We start from the raw sequence: 18,143 nt of genomic DNA, 5'->3' as shown, positions 1-18,143 counted from the left end.
ATAGAGGAAATGATGCTTTGAAGAAGGTAAATTCCAATCTTAAATGACTGCTGATTCAGCGGAAGAGAATCCAAAGGATCTGAAAAAGACACCGGACTCCAACACATTCCTCCATTTTCCACAAATGCAATCTATGCAGAATAGGGCCAAGATAGGAGATAAAACTCTAAACCTATCTAGGGAAGCAAGAGGCTGAAACCACCACCGCCCCCACCCCCCCCCCCCCCCCCAAAAAAAGCAAACTGACATTCAGGTGATCTGGGAAAACATCATTAAGCCCTGAGCAGCCTCCTGGAGCTCTGAAGACGCCCCCGCCACCCCCATAGAATAACCTGTAATGTGATAGAAACGTGACAACTAACCAGCCTGGGAGTCTGATCCTCTTGGACTGGACAGTGGAGGAGCCACCCTGGCCAGCAGGGGGCGCCAAAAGGGGCTTCCTGGGGAGCGATTAAGTTCAATTGGTCATTCCTTTCCCCTTCAATAAAAAACAGAAACGCCTCTATCACTGCATTTCAGAGGAAGATGGGTAACTTTAAGGGGACAGTCTGTCAGAGAATTCATTTTAATTTCCAGCTCACCAAGTTCTGCCAAGAAAAACCCTGGAAGGGTCCAGAAGGTAAGAGTGGGGTGCGGTCCAGCATGTGGCCAGAGGTCACCCTCTTATGTTCAGTTTGCTAATTCTTGCGGCCCAGTTCCATCTGGGGCTGAAGTCAGGCATATTTTCCAGTCAGTGCATTTTAACCAGCAGGGTGGACACGGGACTCAGGTATCTTCCACCACTACGTCCTACAACATTCCATCAACCTGGAATATTCTCCTGTAGGTACTACTTTTGAATCAATGATAGGAAGTGAGCTCAGCTCTTTTTTTCTGGAATTTTATGAAAGGCAAATAACAACAATATTTAACATTTACTAGGGCTTACTATATGCCAGACACTGCTAAACACTGCTAATTCACGGCTAAACTGAATCCTCACAAAAACCCGAAGTGCTAAGAAAGCTAGGGTAGTTTTTTTCTGCATCGGACACTAGACAGCTAATTTGGCCTTTTGCTATAAAAACTTGGTTTTCCATTTTTTTGTTGAAGCCCACAAGAAGGAAAGGAACCCGCCCTCCGCTTTGGGAAATTCCTACCTTCCTAAAGAAGTCTGAATCTCTCTACATCCATCCATCTCTTCACATAAGGTGCTCTGCAGCCCCATAGGGATGGATGGGGTTAGAATGAAGCCAGTGTGGAAATGAAAATATTTTTCAATAAATAAAACATTCCAGGCCTGGGAGAGTAACACAACAGAGCCTGTCGTTAACAGACCTTTTTTTTTAAATCAAGAATTGAGGGGGGGGCATGGGACAGGGTGGCAATGTCCCCATTAAATACACAATCTAGGTAAACCACCTCAGAGAACGCGGTGGCCTGCCTTGGTCTGGTCTAAAAAGCACAAATCCACCCATAAACAGAACAGTTTCTGTCTACCCGGTCACACTCGTGGCTTCACTACCAGTGAGCTGCACTGGGGCGCCCCAAAGTGAGCTTACCGGGAAGCTGAGTAGTCACTTTTATCGAACCCCACGTTTGCCAAAGAAACAAAAAAAGGGGGTGTGTATTTCTTCCCCTTCATCCTGCTAAGCAGATGAAGTGGTTTTGGGCCAGTGCTTCCATGAGCTCAGCAGGGCCTGCTTCCCTTCAGTGTAACCCCTCAGACAGGGCTGGTCTTCTGCTGCGGCCAGACCTCACCAAGCTCCCGGGGTGGCACGTGTCAACCAGCAGTCCCCAAACAAACCCGAAGACCTGGCCGAGCAGCCTGGGAAGGTATGGGCTGGTCTGGAGGAAGTCGGACCTTTTCTTGGGGGTTCTCATGGCTTCATGGGGGTGGACTAGACTATGGCCCAGGGGGGCTTGGGGGGCATTTCCGGTGCCCAGCCTGAGTTGCCCGCAGTGATGCCAGGGCACGTCCTATCTCCAAGCTGGGGGAGTCTGCTAGCTTCCTTCAACAAAACCCAGATTCCAAAAACCAACCCCACATTCCAAACACCAACCCGAAAGAAAAGTGAAAAGGCACCTCAGAGAAAAAATAAATACCACCAAAGAAATATCTCCAAACATACAGCAAAACACACAAAAAGTAAACTATAAGCAGTGACAAAACCCAATCTAAGCAAAAATGCAAAAAGCTTCTCCAATTGTACGTGTGCAAATCGAATTACATGCAAGAAATAAATGAGGTGTTTAGTGGCGTGAGAAGTGTTTCCCCTTTCAGGAACTTTTCCTCCCGAAAGTCTTTAACATTTCAAAGGAAAGCTTTCTCTCCTTTAATAAATTAAATGTTTTCCCTCGAGTTTTTTTTTTTTTAAGAACTTAGGATCACAGTGGAGGAGGAAAAAAAAAAAAAAAATCCCAAATCTTTTAGGAGAAAAATGTACGAAAACTAAAGACCAGGCAAGAGATGAGAGATGCTCAGAGCACAAGACACTAATCCTGATTGGGGATTTCTCTGCCTGTGGAATTGTCATCAATTACCAATTAATTGGTTTAGGATTCTATTAAGATCGGCATTGGCAAAACCATCGAAGGCTCCCAGCCCACACTCTGAGAGGCGCCTTCCTCTCCCAGGGCAGGCAGGAATCGCACCCCTTCCTGCGCAGGGCAGATGGAGGTCCCTATCCCAATGTCCTCTTGGGTCGCTGACCAGACTTGGGCCACGTGTGTGGAGGCCTGAGAGCCAGTATACATTCAGTGTCGCCACCTCTGTTCATAATGCCCTCAAGAACTGGAGTGTGGGTTTCTTAGCCCCAGGAGCAGCTGCCCTGTGGGCAGAGAGCTCTGGCTTACTTCCATGACTGGAAATGGGGGGAAGCCGGAGGAATCTTCAAATGGGGAGGTGCTCTCCTGGCTGCCTGACCTGAGAGTCCTGACGTGGAGAAGAGGAATTCTCCAGAAGGCGGAGAGTCCCTGAGCTCAGGGGCAGCCAGCAAACAATCCTTGCAGCTTCTGGAACACAAGCCCGGCACAGCATCTTTCTGAGAACAGGGCTTTCCAACTTCCTTGCTTTCAGAGTTCCTGCGCTGGCTGTTAACAGCTCTCTCGCAAAATGGCTTAATCTGGCAGAGTGGGAAACTCGTCTCGGCCCGCCGGCTCCCCCTGCTGGTCAAACACCGGCACTCACGTCCTCAGCACTGGAAACTCCCAGAAGAGCCCAGAAGAGGGCAGCACCGGCCCAGGAATTGCAGGTCTGGGCCCTCAAGCAAATTGCCACCAGCGAGGCTGCAGCCAGGAATCCCATCTGTAGGGAAAAGCAGTTCCCCACAGCAGGGATGGCAGTTGTTTCCTCCCACTGCAGGAAACCACCCTTGCAAAGCTTCAAAGCACTCAGGCCCTCGCACCCTCCATCCTTGTTGCTGTTCTCAGCCAGGTTGTGTCGGGCAGGCCCCTGCATCCACGCTCAGAGCAGAGAGACCTCCCTGCCAGCATCCTCCCTGGCATATGTGGGCCTCCTATGGGGTCGGGGAGACCCTGCTGCCCTTCCTCCGTCCCTCCATCCTCTGAGATGGGAGGTGCAATGAAGACCCACAGAGGGTCTAAGAAAAAAAGGCTGGCTGTGCACTTGATATTAATTTTACACCCAAGAAGAATCCAGAAGCAGGCGGAATCTAACTTCCCATAACTCAAGTCTCCACACTCCATCTGGTCCTCAGAAAGCAGAATTCTCACTTTAACCTCACGTCCCGAAGGCCCACCCAGGCCATCAGCCTTGCCCAGCTGCTCTGCTCGGCGACCAAGGCACTCAGGAGCATGAGTGAGGGCTGGACGGATCACGGGCCAGCTCATAAGCGGGACATTCCGCCAGACAGAGAAGAGGGCTCACTCTTACCAGTACAGAGATGCCAGGGCATCGCAGGAGACACACACGCTTACATGCGCAGCACTGAAGCACGGGGTGGAGGTGTGCAGGACCGGGGAACTCACACAAAAGCAGAGGAGGGGGAGACTCCACGGTTTGGTCCGACCTGCCAAGCGGCTCACCCGCCCCCGCTCCCGCTCCCCACAAATATTTGTGCCTGGAGTAAAAGCCAGCATCAGATTCCTACCCCTTGCACGCCGCATCCACACTCATAGGTGAGTGTGACCAGGACAGTGCACATGCACCCTGGCCTGCCCTTGCTCCCCGAGCCAGCATCAAGCCAGCACCAAGAGCCCCGTTCCCTGGACTCCAGTGACATCAGACATTAGAGGGAATACAACACAAGCCCATCCGTCCAGAACCCAGCTCCGGTGGCGCCACTGGTTCTTAGGGACCAGCTTCACTCCCGTCCAAATCTCAGCTCGAGGACAACTCTCTTAAGGGGGAAAGAGCACGGCCTCCGAGCCTGTCCCCTAGCTGCCGTCTGGCAAGCACACAAGATTTGTTCTGTTCTGCCACCATCCACTTTGAGGAGCTAGGTCCCCATAGCTGCCCCTAAGCATGCCATCAACCCCACAGCGCACCCTGCCCAAAGCAGACAGAAGTAATATTATAGTGAAGGTGGACGGCCAACAGTGGAAAATCGAAGAAGCTACAAGACACGTGATCAATCCCTCTCTGCCCTCCCCAGCTCCCCCTCCCTCCCTCCCAAATAAATAAGTTAATGGGTTTAGGAATGTTCCCATACGAAGTTCTTTCCAACTAGCCCAAATCCTCCTCTGGTTTTGTTTCATTTAAAGGAACCTTGAGATTCTCTTTCTACCCCGGAGCGGCTGCACAGACAGTCTCCCTGCAGTAGCTCCTCCAAAATTAAAAACGAATTTGTGCCAGGAGAAGCCGGGCGCCCGGCCTGATGCCGACTCTCGTTTTGTTTTGGTGAGAACTCCGCTGAGATGCTCCGACCACAGCGGGACCAACACCAAATCGAGGCCTCCCGCCAAAAGAGTTCAGGCTCTGGCGAGAGTCCCCGGATGATTTCTGCCCTCCGGCCTTGCCCCGATGGGGCTGAGGCCACTGTCTTCCCCAGGAGAGTGCGTGCGGGGCCGAGCCGGAGGCTGCTAGAGACAGTCTTTACAGAGGGCCGCCTGGCCCTTGATGAAGTCCCGGCAGGGGCAGATCCTCCGGTGCCTGGGGTGGGCGCCTGCACAGCTGAACAGCAGGAGGTCACCTTGAAACACACAGTGCTTGCTCTTGGGGTCGAAGGAGGGCACCACGATGTCCTTGGCCACCTCTGAGCTTTGGCAGGTCACCTCGTACCTTGCGGGGGAGAGAAAGGGGTTAGAGATGCAGGGGTTGTCCTCGTCCCAGGCGTGGGGAGCTCGTTCGGGGCTCCTGCAGTAGAAATGAAATGTCAGCCAGCCTCTGACCCAGCCATCCTCACCTCGGGAAATCCAGGCTCGAGAAAGGCATGCGTGTGCCTGGACATGTGTGTGGGGCTATGTGTTCAAGGCTGCTTAGCGAAGCACTGTCTGTAATGAAGACAAACTGGAAATAACCTGAATACTCAGCAAGTGGGAAATGGCTGAATCAACTATGGCTCATCTGTACCATCAGAGTTACATGCAGCCCTTGACAAAGGAGAAGTGGAAATGCGAGCACTAGCAATGAGAGCTGTCCTCAGGAGAGAGGGGGAGAGAGGGGAGGGAGAGAGAGAGAGGGGAGGGAGAGAGAGAGAGGGGAGGGAGAGAGAGAGAGGGGAGGGAGAGAAAGAGAGGGGAGGGAGAGAGAGAGAGAGAGACAGAGGGAGAGAGGGGAGGGAGAGGGAGAGAGGGGAGGGAGAGAGGGGAGGGAGGGGAGGGAGAGAGAGAGAGACAGAGGGAGAGAGGGGAGGGAGAGGGAGAGAGGGGAGGGAGAGAGAGAGAGAGAGACAGAGGGAGAGAGGGGAGGGAGAGGGAGAGAGGGGAGGGAGAGGGAGAGAGAGAGAGGGAGAGAGAGAGAGGGAGAGAGGGGAGGGAGAGGGAGAGAGGGGAGGGAGAGGGAGAGAGAGAGAGAGGGAGAGAGGGGAGGGGGAGGGAGAGAGGGGAGGGAGAGGGCGAGAGAGACAGAGGGAGAGAGGGGAGGGAGAGGGAGAGAGGAGAGAGACAGAGGGAGAGAGGGGAGGGAGAGGGAGAGAGGGGAGGGAGAGGGAGAGAGAGGGGAGGGAGAGAGAGAGAGACAGAGGGAGAGAGGGGAGGGAGAGGGAGAGAGGGGAGGGAGAGAGAGAGAGAGACAGAGGGAGAGAGGGGAGGGAGAGGGAGAGAGGGGAGGGAGAGGGAGAGAGGGGAGGGAGAGGGAGAGAGAGAAAGAGGGAGAGAGGGGAGAGAGGGGAGGGAGAGGGAGAGAGAGAGAGGGAGAGAGGGGAGGGAGAGGGAGAGAGGGGAGGGAGAGAGGGGAGGGAGAGGGAGAGAGGGGAGGGAGAGGGCGAGAGAGACAGAGGGAGAGAGGGGAGGGAGAGAGGAGAGGGAGGGAGAGAGAGAGGGGAGGGAGAGGGAGAGAGGGGAGGGGGAGAGAGAGAGAGAGACAGAGGGAGAGAGGAGAGGGAGGGAGAGGGGAGGGAGAGAAAGGGAGAGAGAAAGGGATAGAGAGGGGGGCAGGGGGGAGAGAGAGAGGGGGAGGGAGAGAAGTCATGAAAGACTACACACTAAAGACTTAACAATGTTTACTTCTGAGGAGTGAGACTGGGGGAAAGATACGCAGTATTTACGTGTTTTTTAAAAACTATGTTTAATTTTCTCAGTTAATGGCTTAAAGATACCCCTGTTATGTGGCCTTAGTCCCCACTGGAGAGCAGTCAGACGGTCTCCTGGGGAAGGTGCCGTCCTGGACCTGAGTCACTGGACCTTGGATGACGGTGGCAATAGTAACACCCCCGCCCCAGCCCTGTCCCCAGCTTGAGGTTTCTGGGTGCGCAGAGCAGGGACTGACTCATCCCAGGTCTGTGTTCTTGCTCCTGTGCCATAGTCTCCCAGCAGGTGAACTGTCTGTGGGCTGGAGACCGCTGTGGCTTTGCTTTCTCAGCCTGGGACCACTGCCTGGGGGGGGGCGAAGGAGAACCGGATGTTTCTGTTTCCAACAGTGTTGGCCTCATTTCAAAGAAGAGCCACATAAGTTCTCCTCTTACCTGGGGTCCCTGGGTCCTACCTGTACCCCACATGCCTGGTGGGGACCAGTTCAGAGAAGGTGGTAAAGGAGGGCCAGACACATCTGGGTTTGAGTCCTGGCTTCATCTCTTATGAGCTGTGTGGCCCTGCACCAATGACTGAGCCTCTCTGTGGCTCAGTTTCCTCTTCTGTGAAATGGGGATAAAGAAGCCTTACCTCACAGGGAAGGTCCAGGGATTAAATTAATGCTTACAGAGCAGCTGTCAGAGTCTAGCTCTGGGAAGTACTCAACACACGAGAACTATCACGATTACCATCATCACCCGGCCCCGGCAGACGCTGGCTGGGCTATGCCACCTTCCTCCTTTGCCCAACAGTGTGAATTTACACACTTGCCAACCATCTCTATTTTGCTTTGTTCACAGAAGTCTTGATTCTTGCTGAGAGGGAGGGGACCTGGATGTGGAACCTGAGGTTTCCTGCTGCCTCTGGAAAGCCTCCAAGTGTTGGGGGAAGAGCATCTGGCACCCCCATTACTCCTGCGCCCTCTTTTCCCTTCCTCCCGCCAACTAACTGCCGGGACCCACCCGCCCTCCTGCCAGTGTTAACCTGGTGGTTCCCAGCGCATCTGCTGGGGCTTCTGGTGAGCTCTCCGCGGCTGCCTGGGCACCAGGAGGGCAGCACCGGCCCATCTTGCTGCTGCAGTCTCCAGGGAGCTCTGTGACTTCTCTAAGCGGCCCGATACCCCCTGATGTTAGGTAAGCCAGCTGGGAGACGGAGGCACCCAGAGGGCATGGCGAGGGCAGGACGTGGAGGTCTTATGGGTTTCCTAAAGGAAACCTGAGTCAGAGACAGGGGCTGCCAGCTCCTTCACAGGACACTCCTCCTGGCCAACACAAAAAGGGGTCTCCAGAGCTCCACTGTGCATGAAAAGTTGCCATATGGAATGTGGCACTGGGATCCAGATTTATGCTTATGCTATTTATTTATTTAGGTGAATTACAGCAGCTGCTGTGTCTTAACTCAAGCCATCTGCCTGGTACACTGCTCGTCAGGAGCGTGGAAATCTCCACCACTCATTTCAGACCCCGAGGCAAGGGGGAGAATCGTCAGGAGTCAGGAAGAAACCCTCCTGCTCCTGCCCCTGGTCTCCTGGACTCAGACTCCAGGCCCAGCCTCCTGGGGTGCGAGCACGAGCGCCCATGACCACGAGGCTGCAACAGCAGCGGCCAGCCCAAGGCTGATGCCCAGAGATGACCACGAAGCACTCATGCAGCAGGTGGTCCCTGGGGCCACAGGGGGCCCGTCCCCAGGCAGCTCCCCAGAGGTTCAGCTGAGGGGCGCCAGAGCCACCCATGGGTGTGACCCGACCCCCGACCCCGGGGAGCTCTCCCTTCTGTTAGCTGCAGGTCTCCGTCCCACAAGCCCCGGGCGGTCGGGAAGGCCCCTCCAGCATCCCTGCTGAGCTAGTGAGCCACAGTCCTCAGGTGCTGCCGAGGAGACCTTCCCGATGGCTGGAGCGCATCCTCAAGCTCCGCCGTGGTCCCTCGCCTCTTCGGGGCGTGCGTGTCGCTGTTTCTGCCTCTCTGTTCCTGGGATGTCTGTGTCGCACACACGCGTGCGCACACACACACACGCAAACACACTCCCCGCTCAGACCTGTGGCCCAGTGTGCTGTTTCCTTTTTGTGGGCCCTTGTGGTCCTCACCTCTCTCCGGCTGGCCTCAATGGCTTCTCTCACGGGATGGGAGCTGGGGCTTCCGAGGCCCCTCTGCCCTTAGTGTAGAGTTTATAGCTCTTGAAGAAGAAGAGAAGGGCCAAGCCCCCCTTCCCGTGGGGTGCCTATTTCCTGAGCGGAGAGAAGCCGCCCACCCCTCCCCCGACGCAGACCCACTCAGGATGAAGGGACGGAAGCAGGCCCCGCCGGCCGGTCTTACTCCTCCCCCCCGCCCCATCCTCCTCAGCCCCTCCCCGTATCCACCACGTCTGCCCAAGCTCCCTCGGCACCGCTCTGACTCAGGGCCACCTCCCTGCTCCGAAGGTGCCCACGTGCTCACAGAGCAGGCCTCATGGCTTAGAATTCCTGTTCTTCAAACAAACCACCCCACACTCAATAATATTTTAGAAGATACAACTTGTAAAGGTCGCAACATTGCGAAGGAAGCCTGCAGCTAACGCACGTTCCTATTTCGGAAGCCGAGGTGCGCCCGCCCTGGGTCCCAGCAGCCCGGACTCCAGCTCTTCCTGGGGCCTCTGTCCTCCGGCCACTCCGGCCCGGGTCCGGGTCAGGTTGGGCCCCACCCGAATCGCGCATGCTCCGTGCACGGGAGTTTGTGGTCGCCTCGCCATCACTCCCACCACGCCCTGCCTGGCTCCCCGATTCAAGACGACAGCACGGGACGCTCCAAAGGGCTCTGCTTAAGTCACATCAAATCACACTGCATAGCGAGGACAGGCCGGGGACACCCAAAGACGGGGAGGAGCTTAAACTCAGAGCCAGGCCCCAAGCCGGAGAAGAAAAAGCGGCAGCTCGCTGCTACCCGGCCACGAACACGGAGAAGCCAGGAGAGCCTCACTGAACAGGTTTCAACAGACGCTCCGGGCGCCGGGGCTTCGCGGAGAAGCCAGGAGAGCCTCACTGAACAGGTTTCAACAGACGCTCCGGGCGCCGGGGCTTCGCGACATTAGCGGTATTTACAAATGCAGAGGCAAGGCATTCACCAGGGCTCTTGCGCGCAGAAAACTAACTTCGGGCGTTTCTACTGCAAACTCGGCATTCACGGCAGCCTCCTAGGAAGAAAACCCACGGATCTACAGGGGATGGCGTGGGAGGGGCCGTTTAGTAATCCCAGGGCACAGGGCCTGGCGCAGGACCGCCCGGCACCAAGGCCTTCTGGTCTCTGGGCTCAGCTTGGTAGACGGGGCTGGGCAGGGAGGTGGCAGGGCACTGGCGTTTCTGGTCTCAGCCTGGTGGCCTCGGGCCTGCCCCACTGCCCAAGCTCTCTACATGACAGGGCTTTTCTGCTCTGCCTGCAGCACCAGCTGCATATTCTCTCATCATTACCCGGGATGTCCCCATCTCACAGGTGAGGGCACTGATGGGGACAGAGGAAACTGGTGCGTTGGTTCCCCGTCCTGTGCCTCCGCGGGACCTAGCCCTGGGCCCTGCAGATGGGCGGGCTGTGGTGGGCCCCGTGCTCTCTGAGAGCGAGCCCCGGGAGCCCCGCCTCCGGCCTGGCCAGAAGGCCGGTGCTGGGAGGGTCCCATCCGGGTTCCCTCCTCCAGGGCTGGGGTAGGGGCTGCACGGAGACAGTTCTGTGTAGACGGTCTGCAGTCTGCCCCCAGTGCATCCAGACTTCCGATCAAACAGAGGGAGACACTCGGGGTTCTCAAGAAGCCACTTTGCTACGGGAGCCGTCTGCAAAAGGGGCGAGTGGCAAGCTCCCCCCGGACCTAGAATTTGGGATACGTGCTCTGGAGATGGAAGCTTCTGGCACCATCCGAGGCCTTCCATAGACGTCAGACCAGCGCTCCCTCTCACAGGGCTTCACTGGCTGCAGAGCAGGCTGCCAACCGACTCCGCTGGCCTGGCCTTTATCCTGACGGTGGAATCGAGGCCACCTGTGATCCAGGTCTTCGCGTAAAAAGAACGAGAAAAAATAGCATCGCCCACAGCCCTACTCAGGAGAGCATCCCTGTATGCGCGATGCTAGAGACCACGCTCTCTCTCTAAAAGGTTTTATAGCACACTTGAAGGTAATAGGACTTACAGGCAGGATCGGGCCAGCTCAGACCACTGGGCACGGATAAGCACAGCGGCCAACCATGCTGTAAAAGGGCGTGAAGCCACAACAGGGACCGGCAAGCCTCGAGCCCTGAGTCCACTCTGTGCCTTATTATTATTATTATTTTTTTGGGTGGGGGGGGGGTACGGCAGGCAGGATCTTAGTTCCCTGACCAGGGATCGAACCCGTGCCCCCCCGCAGTGGAAGCGTGGAGTCCTAACCGTTGGACTTCCAGGGAAGTCCCCACTCTGTTCCCTAAACATCCTCTTCAAGACTGGGGCAGAACCACAGCTCTGCGGAATATCTAGAGTTGAGATAGCAAATCCCTCAGGGGAAAACACCACATTAGAGTTCTTAAGGTGGGGAGGAGGTGACAGGTAATTAACCAGTTTGTGGCCCAGGGAGGGTGTGATAAATACCGGGGCACAGATTCAGCACTGACAGGGGGCATGAGTCAGAGGCCAGAAGAAACTTCACATGGAAATCTAGAAAGTGCAAACACCAAACTGAAAATGCCACTGCCAAGGGAAATGAATGGTGTGACTTCAGGTAACACAAGCAGCACGAGAAAAGAAAGCCCAGCAACAGAGAAGGTCTCTCCTGGTTCACTCTGGCCTGTGATCCCAGTTCTGCACCCGCACCCCTGCTCAGGGACCCGGCAAAGCCAGGCCTGCTCACGCCCTCAAAGGGGCTGGAATAGAGTGCAAAAGGAGATGGGGCTGCAGGAGGGGAAGGAGGCAGGGAAATTTGCTGCAGGCAGTTCTGTGCTAGCTCCCTGCCCATATTTTTCATTCCTTCCAGACTCCCTGCCTCTGGGGACCTGGCTACAGCCAGGGGACCTCAGGGGCGGGTCCGTCCGTGCTTGTGGTTCTGTGCCCATCTCGGCTCCTTGGGTACCAATCAGCAAACTGAACACCTCCCGCCAACTCCAAGCCCCGACTTCCCGTTATTTATGCAAACAAAACACCCCTATTCGAATTCTAAATATATCAGCAGGCCAGGTGACCTCATCTACTTAACAATAAAAGCGCTGGGCCAACTTTCTCTGGGTGGAGGGGGGCGGTGGGGTCATGCTATAACCTTTTCCACATCTTATTCCAACAGCCCACGAGCCTAGAAAGGAAAACCTTATCCCTCTCAACCCATCTCTAACCCAGAGGCGAGCTGGAGGCTGAACCGCCTCTCCCGGGCTCCAGCACTTACTTCAGCAAGTCCTTGTCCTTGTTGAGATGCTGGAAGAAGGAAGGCTCGCAGATAAGCTGTTTCTCCTGACACACCTGCTTGCAGGACTGCCCGGGCTCAGCAAGCTTTACCTGCAGGGCACTCAAGGGCGGCCACATCACTTGCCCGTGGCAGAAGTCCTAGAATGACAAAGAAACCATCAGCCAAGGGACCAGGGATGCAAGTGGGGGGTCCCCAGCCTGCCAACGAGCCCCAACAAGGGGGGCGGGCACCTGGTCACGGGAGAGCAGTGAGGGGCAGGAGGCAAGACCAGACAGACTTGGGTTGGAACCCGGCTCAGCTAGCACACGGTCTTGGCCTCGGTCTTCGCCTCTACCTACCAGCTTTCTGTGCACAGCACTGTGCCTGCCAGTCACGGGGGCTATTCACTCGTATCGCCACCTACAATGATGCAATCGAGCTGAAGCCTCCACGCTTGGAAGCCCATCTCCAGATCCACCTTCACCAGCTATTCTATTCCCTCTGCCCTAATTCCAAAGACATTTTCAGTGTCTACCTAATTTGGCGGTTACCTAATAAGACACTGTTGTGTGAGTGCTGGTTTCAACTGTGGGAAGCAAAGGAGCACAGCAGGGAGTCTGCAGGTATCTGGGATAGAACCTACTGCGGGGTCGTGGTCTTGACAGAGGCTCAGTGCTTGTTGGTTGAAAACAATTGTAACACACAAATTCAACGGCTAGAGAAACAGCCTGAGGATGTGTGATAGGAGGTCAAGCAAGCTGGTACCCTCTGCAAGGAGGGGCACCCCGAGGCATGGAAGGTGGTGGCATGCTCAGGATGGGGCTGGGTGGTCATTCCTAGGACCTAGAGGGTGCGCAGGAAATTAACACATCCAAGGAAGTCACGGGCGGGGAGGACCAGGAAGTAACCTGTGCAGCATGGTGAACGGGCAGCCTAGTTATGAAGCTGAGTGTTGAGGAGAAAGACGAAGTGGGACCAGGGAAAGGGCAGGCGAGGAGTGGGAACTCTCTCTGCCCTGGGACCCCAGCTTTCATCTCAGCTGTGCTTGGAGCGACCCTGAATAGGTCCTGAGGGTGGAAACTCATGCACCACTGGCAACCAGAGCTTGCTCTGCTTGCACGATGTTGATGGAACCCTAGTAAAATTCTTCTGAATCCCCGGGCCGCCCAACCTGCAGAAGATGATGTCAGGGCAGGAGCCCTGAAGAGCCATGTTTGTGTAACTTTCTGGGGGGCGGGCTAGCCCTCAGGGGTACCCAGTGGTTAGGGTTCGGATCCTGGGCTCTGAATTCCACTTGTAGGAATTCACCCCAGACCTATGGGACACATTGGGCAAAGAAACCTACACAGGACACAGGAATCCCAGCAGTATTGTTAGAAGAGAAGCAGAAGACTTGAAACAACCTAAACGCTGTATTTGAACAGGTAACTGATTAGATACAAAGAATACCAAAAAATGCAACAGGTTCCAATGTGCTGACATGGAAACATCCCCAGGACGTACTGAGAAAAGAAACAGGTTGAAGGCTGGTGTATAGTGTGTTTCCATTTGTGTTGATTCGCATAAACAACAATCACGCCTGTGTTCCTGCAAGAATATCTCTGGTGCCACTGAGGAGGGGAAACGGGTAACAGGGTCAGGAATGGTCAGGGAATTTACTTTTAAATGTATGTCCTTCTGGAATATTCTCTCTTTCCTCCTGCCTACTTTCTCTCCTCTGCATGGATGAGGGGCTGATTAATCACATCAGGCTTTCAGAACCGGTGCTGGCAGGGGAAGGTTCCATGCCCCCTGTCGGTCATGTGGAGAACTGCAGGAGGGCCGGGCCCTGCTGGGTCCCTGAGCAGTGAGGTGGGTGCAGCCCCAGAATGCAGACCAGAGCTGCATCTGGGGGGGGCCCTCTGGGCTGCTCGCATTTTTCTCTTTTAAACGCCAGCTTCCTCCTTAGAAAAATGCAGACAATGATACTGATGATTTTCTATGGCTTCTGCCTCTCTCCACCTCCTTCCTGAAGGAGGTGACGCTGTTACACGTTAAGGAAGGTAAACGGCAGGTAGGCTTCTACTCCAGTCTCCTCAAATCGGTGCTTGAGACCCCACCAGTAAGGAGAACCCGCCATCGTTCCCCACCTCACTCGATCCTGCGATGCAGGGATGCACATGCTTGAACCTGAGTGGTTAGGCTCAAAGGTTAACTAACAAATCCTTCACTGCACGTAGTCAGGAAACCTAGAGCCTGGATTCGTATCAGCTGAAAACAAAAAGATTCCAGAAGGGTCTAATAATTCAGAGATGATAGAAACGCACTGGATTATTTAAAGATAATAGGATCCAGTTTACTCTTTTGCAAGTGACAGAGTAAGCAGTCTTCCCTATCTCACAGCCCTGGGCGTGACCACAGGCAGGCCACTCCCTGGGCAGGAAGACGTCCTCTGACTCCTCAGATTCATGATGATCTTGAGCATAAGCCACGGACTTGCTAAGGCGCGGGCAGCGAAATAACTTGGGTCTAGACACCGTTACTAAGGGTGACAGCATGACTGCAGACCCGTGGCACCCTGAGTGGGAACCCTGAGTGTTCACTGGCGGCCACTGCTCTCTAACCTGGCAGCGTATGGAAACTTACTGGCTGGCCTTTGGTACTCTGTCCATCAAATTGGTAGGAAAACACACAACGATCAATGTAGTTATTGCTGATCAAGGCTGAGCGGGTGCGCGGATATTTGGAAAAGGTTAAGTGTTTTTTCTTGTTTGTTTTTTTTGTTAGTTTTCCTGGCTGGCTACTGCAAGCAACTTTGCCCTTAGGAGAAATCTGAAAACCTCTACAGCCTTTAAGTATTATAACAAAGAGAGTCGAGATCCAATGGACACAAAGGCTACTGTGTGACTGTGTGGGGGAAATCTAGATCATTGCACATCCATGATGGCTGAAGGCTCCAGCTCTGGCTTTTATAGCCTGGTGAGAACACTGCAGAATGTCTCTCCTTACATGACATCTACAGGCAGTTAGCACCGAGGGTAGCACCTCTACACCTGTTGAGTTTGGCAGACTCTTACGAAACTTGGCTTCTTATTTATCGTGAGCCTTGTGTGGTTATGTGAAGTAGTCCGAGGGGTAAACCCAGAACGAGGAGGAAGATTCTGCCACGTTAGAATAGGAGGTGATGCGGCCAAGGAAGGCACTTCAAGTCTGAGACCCGGATGTGAGGCTTGGCCTCACCAGGGCGGGGCTCTGGGTATACTGCTTGGTCCGGTCCTGCCTCCATGGCTTGTCTGTAGAGAGCGATGCTCACAGACTGTGGGTGACGGAGCTGAGCTGAAGGCTGCAGACAGCAGGGGCGCCCCTAACGCTCATCGCCCTCCTCTTGTCCCTCTGCAGAGGCGCTGCCTGCGCCCTGCATCGGGGTTTGGAGGCGCTGCCTGCGCCCTGCATCGGGGTTTGGAGGCGCTGCCGCACTGGCATCTGTAGAAGCAGGGGCAGCCCCGGGTAGATGGGGCCCTGCGCCGCATCCTGAGCAGGGCAGGATGGCTCTGCGAGGTCTGCAGGAGGGCAAGTGCCTCAAAGCTACGCTGCGGGGCAGATCTGCCCCACCTGCTCATTTCAATAAACTGTTGCAGGCACCCTCTCTGAGGTTCCCTTCATCAGGTGAGCTCAGCTCAATTACACATGAACTCTTAGGCCCCGGTCACTCTTGCTTGTGGCTCACCGGGGGCTGGTCTGGCATCCTCTCAGTACTCTGTTTCAGGGGCCAGTAGGATCAGAAGTAGTGAAAATATGTTGGTGAGAATGTATACTGGTGCAGCCACTGTGAAAAACAGCATGGAGGTTACTCAAAAAACTAGAGTTGCCATATGATCCAGCAATCCCATTCCTGGGCATATATCTGGAGAAAACTCTAATTCAAAAATATATATGCACCCCAATGTTCACAGCAGCACTATTTACAATAGCCAAGACATGGAAGCAACCTAAGTGTCCATCGACAGATGAATGGATAAAGAAATTGTGGTTGGTAGATAGATAGGTAGATATGGATACAGATATAGGAATACTACTCAGCCACGGAAAAGAATGAAATCATGCCATTTGCAACAATATGGATGGACGTAGAGGTTATCATACTAAGTGAAGTAAGTCAGACAAAGACAAATACCATATGATATCATTTATGTGTGGAATCTAAAATATGACACAAATGAACTTATCTATGAAACAGAAACAGACTCACAGACATAGAGTAGACTTGTGGTCGCCAAGGGGGAGGTGGGCGGAAGAAGGATGGATTGGGAGCTTGGGATTAGCAGATGCAGACTATTATATGTATGTATAGCTGAATCACTTTGCTGTACACCAGAAACTAACACAACAATGTAAATCAACGAAACTTCAATAAAACAAATTAAAAAAAAAAAAAAAGAAATGGTGAAAAGAGCAGCAGGCCCTTCTTAAGGCTTGGTGAACCATCTGGAAAGCCTGAAGGTGATAAAATTGAACAGATGGAGGCCTGAAGGTGTCCTTAGTCGGTATGATACCAGGTAAGGCAGGAGGGGGTGGGGATCTGAGTTATGATTCTGGCCCCCAGCTAGGAGACTTCATAGACGGCCCTCAAGCTCTCTCTGTCCACTTTCACATCTAAAATGGAGAAACTATCACTTGTCCTTATGTAACTCCTGTGAGATAAAAAAAAAAAAAAGAGGCGACTCTTAAGAAGGCACCTACAGATGTTAAAGATAATATTCCGAGGTAGACCATTATTTGCTGCCAGGGTCCAGAGGGAAAAGTTGAGTTGCCTGGATTATATATGACAATCGCCCACAAGGGCCATCCCTTTGCCCAGTTGCTTGAAGGGCACACCTGACACAGCAGCCCGTCATAAGCCTCTTCTCACCCCCAGGTGCCAGCCCCACTGGGTGCTCGCAGAAAGCTGGAGGTCCTCTGTTTCACTCAACCTCAGCACCGGCTATCAGGGCAATGCCGACATGCCTTGTCTCCTTGTTTGCTCGCTCACTCATTCATCTGTTCATTCAATAAAATACTCGCCAAGACGCAGAAAAGCATAAGGGTTTGGAGCTCGAACTGCTAGGGTTTGAATCTCAGCCTCTCCATCTAGCAGCTGAGCGCTCCTGGCTAGCTCCATAATTGTCCTTTGCCTCAGTTTCCTCAACTGTAAAAGGAAGAATACATCAACTGCCACCTCATAGAGCTGTCGAGGGGATTAAATTAATTATAATGTGTAAAGTGCTCAGAAAAATGCCTGATAACTATAACACCATGGGTTGGCTCTTCTAGGCCTTGGGGGTGACTTGGTGAAAAAAAAAAAGGAACCAGAAACAAAACACCTGCCTTTATAGAGCTTATTTTCAGTGAGGGAGACAGAGAAACAACGTAAATCAATTATATGTAATATATTAAAGGTGATAATTGCTCTAAATAAGAATGAAGCGAGGAAAAGGAATCGGGACTGTTGGGGAAGAGGGTATTCAGATAAGTCATCATTGAGAAGGTGACATTCGAGAAAAGACCCGAGGAAGTAAAGGCGTGAGCCAGGCAAGTATGTGGGAAGGACATAATAGGCAGAGGCAAACCAAGATCGGAGGCTCTGACGATGAAGCTTCTAGCAGGCTCCAGGAGGAGCAGGGAGTTGCATGCAGCTTGAGCAGTGTGTGCATGCTGGGGCCGGACATGGGAGGAGATGGGGTCTGGGAGGTCCCGGGGGTCAGAGTACCCAGAGCTCTGGGGGCCCATGCAAAGCCTTGGCGCTTTTCCTTGGAGTGAGATAGAAGCTACTGGAGAGTTCTGGGCAGAGGAGTGACTGAGCTGAGAACGGAGGGCAGGAGAAGAAGCAGAAGCAGAAGCAGAAGCAGAAGCAGAGAGACGGGAAGCCACGCCACAGTGGGGAGAGAGGGAACGGCCTCAGGCCAGACCCACATCTTTGTCCAATAAACCTCCATGAAATGCTCATGTCATAGGGTGGCTTTGAAGGTTTTCTCATGCATCCATTCAAAACTTGACAAATGATCATTAAAGCCTATGCTGGGTGCTGGAAATAAGAACGTGGATGATACAGAGTCTCTGGGTTCAAAGACTCCATCTAGTAAGAGAGGCTGGCAT

General features: G+C 53.8%; 1 protein-coding gene across 9 annotated transcripts in view; it reads right to left on the bottom strand.

Annotated features, from left to right (window-relative positions):
• Positions 1-236: 236 nt before the first annotated feature.
• The window catches only part of MGAT5 (alpha-1,6-mannosylglycoprotein 6-beta-N-acetylglucosaminyltransferase), a 359,084-nt gene continuing 341,177 nt past the window's right edge, over positions 237-18,143 (bottom strand). For all 9 annotated transcript variants that reach the window (XM_057550780.1, XM_057550787.1, XM_057550781.1 and 6 more), the window contains 2 exons: positions 12,033-12,190; positions 237-5,221 (listed from right to left, as the gene is read on the bottom strand). In XM_057550780.1, the coding sequence (XP_057406763.1) occupies positions 5,023-5,221; positions 12,033-12,190 (357 nt within the window). In that variant the 3' untranslated portion in view covers positions 237-5,022. The remainder of the gene's footprint in view (positions 5,222-12,032; positions 12,191-18,143) is intronic.

This window comes from Balaenoptera acutorostrata, chromosome 8, assembly GCF_949987535.1.
Source record: "Balaenoptera acutorostrata chromosome 8, mBalAcu1.1, whole genome shotgun sequence".
Classification (NCBI taxonomy): Eukaryota; Metazoa; Chordata; class Mammalia; order Artiodactyla; family Balaenopteridae; genus Balaenoptera; species Balaenoptera acutorostrata.
Note: the sequence above shows the minus strand (reverse complement) of the source record. Positions and strands in the feature narration are given on the sequence as shown.